The sequence below is a fragment of the Canis aureus genome, chromosome 15 (assembly GCF_053574225.1).
Source record: "Canis aureus isolate CA01 chromosome 15, VMU_Caureus_v.1.0, whole genome shotgun sequence".
In the NCBI taxonomy this organism is placed as follows: Eukaryota; Metazoa; Chordata; class Mammalia; order Carnivora; family Canidae; genus Canis; species Canis aureus.
This window is the reverse complement of record NC_135625.1, coordinates 63191797-63203898: the sequence shown is the minus strand read 5'-3', so window position 1 is coordinate 63203898 and position 12102 is coordinate 63191797. Positions and strand designations below refer to the sequence as shown.

Sequence of the window (12102 nt, the reverse complement as noted above, 5' to 3'; positions counted from 1 at the left end):
GACTTGATCCTGGGACTCTGGGATCATGCCCTGAGCCAAAGGCAGATGCTCAACCACTGAGCCACCCAGGATCTCTAGAAATTTCCTTTCTAAGAACTTGCTATTCACGTTGAAGCCCGCAGACCAGCACCATTGGTTTTATTCAGTAGCTTATGAGAAGTGCACAGTCTCTGGTTGACTTTAGAGTGACTGACGGAATAAGAACCTTATTTTAACAATATCCCTACATGAGTCTTATGCTCTTTAAAGTTTGAGAAGCATGGACTAAGAAACATCAGATTCTGTTTTAAAATATTTTTAAAAAAATCTCCATCACAATTAAGGATGATGTTTATCATTATCCAAAACTTCCTTTAAGCAAGTGACATATGTTTTTTGTTTGTTTGTTTTTTAGCTTTATCATTTTCCTTAGAAATGCATAGTGTGATAATGCAACCAGGACACACCAAGTGGCAAAGAATGACTCATCTGCCTGACGCTGTGGTGCCTTTCTGTGCCTGAGCAGTAGCTGAAGTGCATGTCTCCTTCGCTAGCAACCTGTGTGCTTTTCAAAATACCCGCATATGATCCTGATCTTCTATCAATAGAGTTGGGATGGTAACTTAAGGCTTTTCTCATAATAATTTTGTTTTGATGTCATTTAATACTCTTTTATCTCTCTTGAGGAAACCTACTCGTTTATGTATTTTTAGGCCATGTAACATTTTATTCAGTGAGCCAGCATTTGAGTGCCTACTATGCATATGGCATTTTGCTAAATTCACACAATTGAGTTGTGTGGCACAAGTCTTCATGGAGGTTATAGCCTAATAGGGCAAAGGGATAAGCAAATCAGAAATTAGAGTGCAGCGTGACAAGAGAATCACAGAGGAAATCCTGGATATTAAATGAATTACATAGAAAGGATTTGGGGATTTAGGGCTTTTGGAAAATGTTTGAAACTGGGAAATCTACATAAGTTATTTTACATCTCTCAGTGGACATGTGGGTTGCTTCTCTATTTATTTATTTTTATTATTAATTTTAGAAAGCAGGGTGGGGAGAGGGAGAGGGATAGAATCTTAAGTAGGCTTCATGCCTAGCTTGAGTTCATGACCTGAGTTGAAATCAAGAGTCAGTTGCTAAACAGATTGAGCCACCCAGGTGCGCGCCCCCCCCACCCATGGATATTTGAGTCGCTTCTATATCATGGCTATTATAAATAGTGCTGCTGTAAACATAGGCATGTATATGTGTTTTTTAAATTAGTGTTTTTGTTTTTAACATGGATATTGTACTTTGTCAGATGCTTTTTCTGCATCTGTTGAAATGATCATATGGTTTTTATCCCTTCTCTTGTTGATGGGGTTTATCATAATGATTGATTTGCACAACTTTAATCCCAGGAATGAATCCTACTTGATCATGGTGAATTATTTTTTTAATGTATTGTTAGATTAAATTTGCTAATACTTTGGTGAGAATTTTTGCATCTATGTTTGTTAGAGATATTGGCCTATAGTTCTCTTCTTGGTGGTGTCTTTACCTGGGTTTGATATTGGGATAATGCTGGCTTCATAGAATGAATTTGGAAATTTTCCTTCCTCTTCTGTTTTTGGGATAGTTTGAGAATAGGTATTAGCTCTTTTTTAGATGTTTGGTAGAATTCACTTGTGAAGCCTTCTGGTCTTGGACTTTTGTTTGTTGAGACTTTTTTGATTACTGATTCAATTTCATTGTTGATAATTGGTCTGTTCAGTTTTGTATTTCTTCCTAATCTAGTTTTGTAAGTTTATATGCTTCTAGGAATTTATCCATTTTTTCCTTCTATGCTGTCCAGTTTGTTGACAAACCCTCTTTCATAGTATTTTCTTATGATTTTTGTATTTTTGTGGTAGTGGTTGTTAGTTTTCCTCTATTTCTGATTTTGAATCTGCTTTCTCTTTCTCTCTCTTTGAGTCTAGCTAAAGGTTTATCAATTTTGTTGCACTTTTCAAGGAACCAGTTTCTGGTTTCATTGATCTGTTCTATTTATTAGAACATAAACATTTATTTATGTTCTAATATTTATTATTTCCTTCCTTTCACTGACATTGGGCTTTTCTTTTTGTAACTCCTTTCAGTGTAAGGTTAGGTTGTTTATTTTTCTTTTTGAGGTAGGCCTGTGTTGCTTTAATCCTCCCTCTTAGCTTTTGCTGCATCCCAAAGATTTTGGACCACTGTTTTTCATTTTCATTTGTCTCCATGTATTTTTTAATTTTCTCTTTGATTTTTTTTTTTTTTTTGGTTGACACGTTCATTATTTAGTAACATGTTATTTAGCCTCCACGTGTTTGTGCTCTTTCCAGATTTTTTTCTTGTGGTTAATTCCTGGTTTGATAGCATTGTGGTTAGAAAAGATGTGTGGAATACTTCAATCTTCTTGAATTTGTTGATATTTGTTTTGTGGCCTAACCTGTGATCTGTTCTGGAGAATGTTTTATGCACACTTAAAGAATGTGTATTTCCATGGTTGTTGGGTAGAATGTTCTGAATATATGTTAAGTCTTTCTGGTTTAATTTAGTGTCTTTCAGAGTTACTGTTTTCTTGTTGATTTTGTTTGGATATTCTATCTGTTGATGTCTATGAGGTGTTAAAGTCCCTTACTGTTATTTTATTACAATTTGTCCCTTTATATCTGTCAATAGTTGTTTTATGTATCTAGATGCTCCCATGTTAGATGCATACATACTTAAAATTGTTAAATCCTTTTTTTTTTTTTTTTAAGATTTTATTTATTTATTCACGAGAGACACACAGAGACAGAGGCAGAGACATAGGCAGAGGGAGAAGCAGGCTCCATGCAGGGAGCCCAATGCGGAACTGGATCCCAGGACCCCGGGATCACGCTGTGAGCCAAAGGCAGAAGCTTAACCACTGAGCCACTCAGGCGTCCCTGTTAAATCCTTTTGTTGGATTTTTCCCTTTATCATTATATAGTGCTCTTCTTTGTCTCTTCATACAAAGACTCTTCATACAGTCTTTGTTTTATAGTCTATTTTGTCTGATATTGGTATTGCTACCCCAGCTTTCTTTTCACTTCCATTGGGATGGTAAGTGTTTTTCCCTACTTTCACTTTTAGTCTGCATATGTCTTTAGGTCTGAAGTGAGTCTCTTGTAGGCAGTTTATAAAAGGGTCTTGCTTTTTTGTCTATTCAGCCACCCTATGTCTTTTGATTGGAGCAGGTAGTCTATTTATATTCAAAGTAACTACTGATAGGATTGTACTTGTTGCTATTTTGTTACTTGTTTTCTGGTTGTTTTTGTGGTTATTCTCCTTTCTCTTCCACTCTTACTTTATGGTTTGATGGCTTTATATATATATCCCCTTCTCTTTATTTTTTCTTATCTGTTAGAGTTTTTGCATTGTGATCACCATTAGGCTCATATGTAAGATCTTATGCACATAGCAGTCTATATTAAGTTGAACCCATCTAAAAGCACAAAATTTTAACCCCCTCCCCTCCCCCTTTTATGTATATGACACCACACTTTACATCTTGTTATTTTGTAAATCCCTTGACTAGTCTTTATGGATATAATTGACTTTAATGCTTTTGTGCTATTATAAGTATATAAGTTTTATAAGCAGATTAGTCTGCTACTTTTATTATATGTGTATTACTTTTGAAATTTTTCCCTTTCATAATTTTCTTACTCTTGACTATGGCCTTTTCCTTCTACTCAAAGAATTCTCTTTAACTTTTTTGTAGGGCTGATTTAGTGGTGATGGAATTAACTCCATTAACTCTTGTTTCTCTGGGAAACTTTATCTCTCCTTTTATTCTGAACAATGGTTTTGCTGGATAGAGTATTCTTGGTTGCATGTTTTTTTCCTTTCTGAATTGCAAATACATCATGCCACTCTCTTCTGGCCTGTGAAGTTTCTGCTGAAAAATCAACTGACAGCCTTTCCCTTATGTAATTGTTTCCTCCTGCTGCTTTTAAAATTCTTTCATTACTTTTTGCCTTTTGAATTATTATGTGTCTTGGTGTGGACGTTCTTGGGCTAATTTTGTTGGATGCTGTCTGTGCCTCTTGGATCTGGATTTGTATTTCCTTTTCCAGATTGAGAAAGTTTTCAGCTATTATTCCTTCAGGTATGTTTTCTGCCCCCTGATCTCTCTCTTCCTTCTGGAATCCGTATAATGAGAATGTTACTATGCTTGATGATGTTGCTGAGTTCCCTTAACCTGTTACCATTTTTTATTACTCTTTTTTTTTTCTTTTTGTGGTTTAGCTTAGTTGCTTTCCATTACTCTGTCTTCCAGCTTGCTGATCCATCCTGTGCTTTTTCTAATTCTAATCCACTGTTATTTCTCTGTAGTGTGTTTTTAATCAGTTATTGACTTCTTTATCTCTGATTCTTGTATTTTTGTGTTGAAGGTCACTCTGAGATCTTCCACTCTTAAGTTTAGGGAGTATTTTTATGATGATTACTTTGTATTCTTTATCAGGCCTATTATGTTCATTTCATTTATCTGTTTCTGTGTAGTAGGAATGTCTGTTCCATCTCTTGATCTTACAGTGGTGGTTTGATGAACAGATCCTGTGGTGCCCCGTAGCCCAGTGTCCCATGTTCACCAGAACTTGGTACTTTGGGAATGTTCCCTCTGTGTGTTACATGTACCCTGCTGTTGTGGCTGAGCCTCATTTGGCTGCAGTGACTCACTTTGCCTGCTGTGGACCAGATTTGGTTCCTGCTGTTAAGACCAGTCCAGGGCCATAGTGGGCTTATATAGTTGGTTGGTGTCAGCAGTCAGACCCGGTGCCTGCTTGTAGTCCATTTACTGGGGCTGCAGTGGCAATGAACTACAGGCTGCTCTCCCTAGGTTGCCTCCTGAGAGACTTTTGTTGGTGGGCAGGCTGGTATTCAGCCCAGATGCCTGCTGGGGCTGGAGCTGGAGACATACTGACTGGCAGTTAGAAGACTCAGCCGCCAAGACTGAGTTACTAGGGTATGTGGTTATCTTCCTCTCTCCTCTCCTCAGGACAAGAGTCACTTTGAAATGATGCTGCTTCTTGCTGGAGCTGCTTGCAGGTGAAACAGGGCAGGAACCCCTTGGGGAGGGAATCCTGCTGAGTGGGGCATGTTGGATGGAACATACCTGCAGGCAGACATGGGGCTGGGATGCATGCACTGCATCAGCAAGGTAGGTGAAAAGTGTGGTTTCTTGCAGGTGTCTGTCCACCTAGGCTGGCGGGGGGAGGGGTGTGAGAGAAATGGTGTCCACCTCTTTTGTTCTTGGAGAAATCTCCTAAAGTCCCTACTCCTCCAGCACACATTCTGGGATTAGTAAATTCCCTACAGGTACTTTTCAAAGTACTATTTCTATGCTATATCTTGGTGGGATTTTTACTCTGTCCCTCTAAGGGTGGGCATTTAGTTTCCCCTTGCCCTCTGGCTCTCCTGTAGCTGAGCCTGCTAATTTTTGAAGTACGTGCTATTAAGTCCTGCTCGTTATAAAAACTCAGAAAGTTCAGCCCTGCTAGTTTTCAAAGCCAAATGTTATGGGGACTTGTCCTTCCAGTGCAGGTCCCCTGTGCCTTGGGTACTGGGTGTGAAGTCTCCCCCTCCCTTCCTTGAGCTTGTGGGGTATCCCTCCCATTTGTAGTGAGTCTGGCCAGGAATTTGGTTCCTGACAATGTTTTCATCTTTACTTTTATTTGCCATGTTTCTTCGTCTGTATGGTTAAGTAGAAAGTCTATTTGGCCAGTCTTTGAGTTCTTTTCTGGGTTGGATGCACTGATGTGGTTGTTGTGGGACAGGGTAACCTCAGGATTCTCCTGTTCTGCTGTTGTCCCAGAAGTCCATGATTTTATACATTTTAAGTTTTGTATGCTTGTTCTTTGTGTGGTATGTATTACCTATTGACTATAGAAGATGACTTTTTGTTTCTACACTAGAATGTTGCAGTCAACTGAAAATGTCTCTCACCCCCCGATTTTAAGTTTTTTAAAAATTAAAACGAATTTGGAAATAAGATGAGAAGCATTTGGGACTGAGGTATCCAAGGAATGGAAAGTAAAAGAATATATCTGTGATGGAATGGAAAGGCTATGACCATTGACATAGGAGTATCAGGAATAGAACATGACCAGGGAAAAGTGAAATGATGGGAATTTACAGGTATCTGGTTTCTGAGGCTATTAAGTAAATTTTATAATCAGACTAGTTTGTGGGTGAGAAGCCTGATGGAAACAGTGTTTACTTTTTGTTCAAAACTGTAAAATAGTTCACCTTTTCAATTTCTACTTTCTCTTTCTTGATTGGAATTACTATTATCATAGGAACAATTAGGTTTTGAAAGTCATCTTTGCCTATTAAAGAGTCACCTAATTAGTGTTACCTGCTTCAGTGGCTCTGTTAGGATTTGCCTTCAGTAATTCCTGCTGATGAAAGTCTTATGTGAAGGGAGTCCAAATGCATGCCAGCTCATACAAAATGTCATTCATAGAAACAAGTAATTCAACTGAAATGTGCATTGGGGTCTGATATCAGACACTGTGAAAGGATTATGCATATTGAAGTATTGTATACTTGAAATCGATCATAAATTCACCCTTTCTATTACTGTTAGGAGATGAGTTACTGTTTCCACTTGCCAGGTAAGAACAATACTTGAGATAAAATCTGACATTACACTTTTGCCCTTCAACTGCTTTTTGAAGTGTAAATGGCCTATGTTTAGCCAATCTCCTTGTTATGAAATTGAATCATTTTTATGGAATCTGAGCTAGAACTGCTGATGCAGCTATTAACAGACACAGAAGAACTACTCAGTTGAGAGGAGCACTTTAAAGGTGGTTGAGTTCAGGGAGGAATTTTCTGCTCTCTTGTATCACTCTATTTGTGCCGTGTGTGAGCTGCATAAACTGTACTCATTTTTATCTGTTTGTGTTTGCATAATAGCTATTTGTGTTTGTATCCTCAGTATAAAGATGATGATGATTAACTCATACTTGCTGAGAGCTTATTCTGTGTGAGGAGCTATTCCAAGAGTTTTACGTGTATTACCTTGTTTGTTCTTCCAACCTTTCTCAAGAGGAACATATTTACTCCCGTTTTAGACTTGAAAATACTAAAGTACAGAGGTACCTTGGATATCTTGCCTGAGGTCACATATCTAGTTATTGGTAGAGTCATGGTTTATACCTAGGCAGTCTGGCTGCGGAGCCTGTTACATAGACCCTATACAGTATTGATTCTGTATATGTGCATGTGGGATGCCTGATAGTATTCTATTTCTCCTTGGGAGGCTTTCCCAACCTCTGTATCTCTTCTCTCTAGGACTGCTTTAAACTTGCTCTCATCCTGATCAGTGAGGCCACCACTATTCTTACTTGGCGATTAGATCAGTTAGGAATGTCTTTGGATATAAGGGATAGAAACACTAATGGCACAGTACATTTAATGATTAGGGCTTTATTTTTCTTAAATAACAAGAGGTCTTGGACGTAGGTGGTTGAAAGCTGATGCAGCTGCTGGATACTCTTGATAGAGACTCACACCTGTTCTTTGTGCTCTTCCATCCTTACCTGCTGACTGTTGACTTCATGCTTGTTAGTCTCATGGAGGCAAAAATGGTTTTTGTAACTCTAGTATTAAAGATCCATTCCAGGTAGAAAGAAAGGGATGGAGGGATTCTAAAAGGGGACAGCCAGCCTTGCTCATCCTTTTATATACAAAAAGAAAAAGCATTTCTAGAAGATTCATGCAATTGACATTTTATGTCCTATTGGCCAGAACAAAGTCATATGATCAGTCCTAGAGACCAAGCACATGGAATCATGTTATCATGACTGGTTTAGACCAGACACAGTGTGTCATCTGGGGCTTCAAGGATATACTACCACCCACATAAGTTGAAGTTGTATTGACAGAAGAAAGATTGGGTGGAGGTGGGTACTGGGAAGACAGGTGACCACGTTGACCCTTTAAATGAATGAATATCTTTAGGTAGATACTGTGATGGAAATATTATTGAGACTTTGGCTCACTGTTTTTATATGCTTTGGTGAGTTTTTGTCTGCCACTGTTATCACTGTGGTGTTCTAATGGTATTTTTCTATTTCTCTTTTCCCTTTTACATTTATTTGTATCAGTATGAACTTGTGTCTATTTTATGGATTAGAATCCAACAATATCATTTATTTTGTTTCATAAATTTTTACAGCTTTGACCATAGAGAGCTAAGATGGTTTCCCCAGCCCTTTTGAGCTATCTCTATCCTTTTTAAGCATTTTTAATTTCTGGCACAATAGGCCTATTTTGTATTTTCCGTGTCCCAGCATTTGAATCAACAGTTCAAGGAGCCCAGGCTCCTTTTATTGGAGAATAGTATTTAGAAGCCAAGATCTTGGAATTTTCTCTGCTTATTGCTGTTGTTGTATCATTTTTTTTAAGACCTTGTCTGTGGGGAGAGCCAGGGTAGTATGTACACTAACTCATGCATACATATATCTACTTTACTTCTATATGTCTGTAGATGTGCACAAAACATCTGAGTTCACACTGATACCTCAAATGAAACCCAGTATCACAGGATTCATTTCAGCCTTCCTGTGTTCCTTATTTGCATTTTCTTTGACAGTGAGAAACCTGGTTCTCATTATCCAGGATATGTTTACTTGTTTGTTCAGCCCTAGTGTACGTATAATATGCTTGAGAATTGCTAACCCATTACCCTGTGAGAAACAAATTCACTAACTGCAGCACAAAATTTGTACATCATTCTTGTTCTCTTGAGCCTTACAGTATCTGGTCACTGTTTCCAAAGTGCTCTTTGAATTTTATTGTGCTATTTAACAAATCAAATAGTTGTTGGATTTGTCAAATGTAGGATAAAATGAAGAAAAATAGGAAAGTATGTAAAAGATGAAGGAATTAGGGCTGTTTTTTGAGGGAAATATGTGTGTTTCTCTGAAATCCTAGATTGGTTTTTGACTTCTGACACAGTTGCTAAGAGGTATTTTAGGTAATTTTGATTCAATTATCAATTTATCAGAGAGGTGAAATAATATGTTAATACAATACTTAAATTCCTTTGTATATTTTACTAGTATTAAAATTGTTGATTTTTAAAAATTCCCTTTTGATATGCTTGCAAAAAGTTATATTTTAGTATGTTTAATAATGGCACATGATGTATATCCAGCCTGATCCCATTACGAATTGTTTTAAAATAATTAGGTAACCTACCTTTTTTTTTACTTTAAAGGTCATTTTACCAGAACACTGTATGTAGTATTCTTGGAGAATGCCAATAGTATAATGCATTAAGTCTCTTGCAGTGATAAAATTATTGTTCTGTTTTCTAGAAGAGGTGAATTTGAGAAAAATTGGGAAGAGTTGTTTCCTTCTTACATATAGACGGCCAAATTAAAATATATATATATTGGAGCCCACCAGATTTCTTATCCTTAATGGAGCACCTAATTTGGGTGGTACTGTAAATAGAAACATACCTGAACTGAAAAGTCGTGCAAGAAGAGATATAATGATTGTATATTTAAGAGTTTTTAAAACAATAGTAGTTATATTTGCTCTTATATATATATTTTTTAAGATTTTATTTATTTAAGAGAAAGAGCACAAGCAGAGGGAACAGTAGGGAGAGGGAGAAGCAGACTCCTCACTGAGCAGGGAACCTGACCTGAGCCAAAGGCAGATGCTTAACTGACTGAGCCACCCAGGTGTCCCTAACTTATATTTCTTTTGTGTGCCATAACTTAAAGAAAAATGTCTTTGCACACAATATCATTCTAGTCAACTTAAACAGCTCCAGTAGATAACATCTGGCCATATATATAGCCAGCTTATTGAGAAAATCCAGAGTATATTACATTTTATATTTTGTTAAATAAATACCCTATTAAACAAATACTATCCAAGTATAATAAAATTGTAACTATATTCATTACTATGTGTCTGTTCTATGTCTGCGGAAACAATCAAGTTTTAAAGTCTATCTTGGGAGGATTTGCCAGGTAACAAAATTCAGTGGGTCCTGTAAGGAGTAATTGCTGATTTGAGTTAATCAGAGTTATGTCTGTTAGAGTTCACTTAAAATGTAGAGTACAAAATGGGATCTCAGGAAAGCTATAAAAGTTATTTCATTGGGTTTAATGACATGACTTAAAATTAGAAATGCAACTGCCACTGCATCTTATAAGTTACAGCAAGTAATATTAAAACAAAAAAGATTGATTATAGGTTCTTGTCCTTTTCCCTTTTCCCTCTTTTTAGCTTTAAAATATTTATTTTTATTTATTCCTTTTTTTCCCCTTTCAAGCCTCTTTCCAATCTCATTTGATTTTTAACGATTTTGAGAAGCAATAGGAAGTAAAGGAGATCTCAAAACAGATTTTTGAAGTGGACAGAAGGGGCATGTGTCATGCATGTATATAATTTATCGTATGTGATGATTTTTAGAATTATTATAAGCATAACAAATGTATATATAACATATATATAGCACATGTATATAAAATGTAGGTACATAACAAGGTCTCAAAATCAATATTAATATAAATTGTCCTTCCATCTAAACAACCATCTGTTCTCTTGTAGCCTTCCTCATCAGAGTCTTTTCTGAATAGACAGGCTTTTTTATGTAGAATTCTGCCAATAAATTATGTATCCCAATATGTTCCCTGTTTTTGATAAAACTAGACAGTATTTGAAAACATAGAAACCTCATCCAAAACTAATCACTGCAAAGTGATCAAATAGGATTGCATGGTAGCTGGTTGCTAAATGCTGTATTCTGTTGTAAAATAGCATAAGGGCACGCAGGGACTGTGGTTTGTGAGCATTTTGTGTTACTGGATATACTAAGTGTCAATTTTAGTTAGCCTTTGGGTTTTATGCATAGCCAAGGTTATTTGGTTTTGTAAAAATAAATTAATGGGGAAGGATTGTTCCTGTGGAGTGTCAGATTTTACTCTGTAAAAAAAAATTATTTTCTAGATTAGCTTTAACAATAACTTTAAATTCATGTAGACAACTGATTTTTTTTTTTTTTTTAATAGTTTCAAACTTTTTTTCCATGGGAAAGAAGTTGTAATGTTGGTCAAGGTCTCAGACTAGTCTTTAGAGGCTCACTTAATGTATGAATGTAGCAGGATTGTCCTAATTCTAGTAGTGAGATATTGTTTCTAGCTTCTGCAATTCTGGCAGGAAACTTGAGATTGGGACTCTGGAGGGGGCTGTGGAGGCAGGTTTAAAGGGAGTGGAGGAAGGACCTCCCCTGCTCCTGAGGCCTTCCGTACTAGAAGTGGTGGCTTCTGTATGTCTAGGCCCAACTCCTGTTGGTGAGTAATTACGGAGCCTCATTTTATGTAGTAAAGCTCCATTTGCCCAATAAACCACAGGCTACATTATAACATTTCAGTTTTCCTCTTTCATATAGTCCTTGTGCATGAGCAATGGTAACTTCAAACTAATTATAATATGGAACTGAAATCTGAGTGTTCCTGGAGAAGCTTGGAATACATTGACAGCTTTTTCTTTGAAAATTACTTTAATTTCTTTTATCTTTGTTCAGTATCTTAAGCTTTTAAAATAAGTAGTTTTCAGGAGAGCTGCTCTTCTTTCCTGTAATGTCAGAATCCCACATAGTGATAGCAGGCTAAAATTCACTGAAAAGTAATTCTCTCTCTGTCTCTGTCTGTCTCCTCTTTAATGACAACACTGTCAAACTAGCAGTGGAATGATGCAAATAATTTTTGTGGGCTCTAGCTATTACTGTCCTACACGTGGAATTTCAGGTGTATTGAGGCTTTATGCAAGCTTGAAGTATAGGCAGCTGATCTGATAGTTTGCACATGTGAAGGTTTGGAAGTTTATTGTGTTTTTTTTTTTTTTGGAAATTCCCATGTAAAGTTTCTAAGGGATGACAGAGTAAGCTGAGTTACTCTACAATTAAAGGCTTCATGATTTTTCTCTCTTTCAGGTTTCTATTGTCCATAGGAACGGCAGAGTGATGTTTCTTCCAAAGCTATAACCTTCAAAATCCCTTCTTTCTTCAGACTTTCCTCTAAAGTGTTACATTTCAGTAATTCTGTGGTTAGCCCTTGA

The 12102-nt window shown here is 36.7% G+C and overlaps 1 protein-coding gene across 7 annotated transcripts in view; it reads left to right on the top strand.

Annotated features, from left to right (window-relative positions):
• Positions 1 to 12102, top strand: part of TPK1 (thiamin pyrophosphokinase 1) — a 325016-nt gene that overhangs the window by 14203 nt on the left and 298711 nt on the right. The window contains exon 2 of one of the 7 annotated variants that reach the window (XM_077850270.1): positions 395 to 597. The exons of the other annotated variants lie outside the window; for them this stretch is intronic. Within the exon in view, the coding sequence (XP_077706396.1) occupies positions 518 to 597 (80 nt within the window). The 5' untranslated portion in view covers positions 395 to 517. The remainder of the gene's footprint in view (positions 1 to 394; positions 598 to 12102) is intronic. 7 annotated transcript variants of the gene reach the window in all.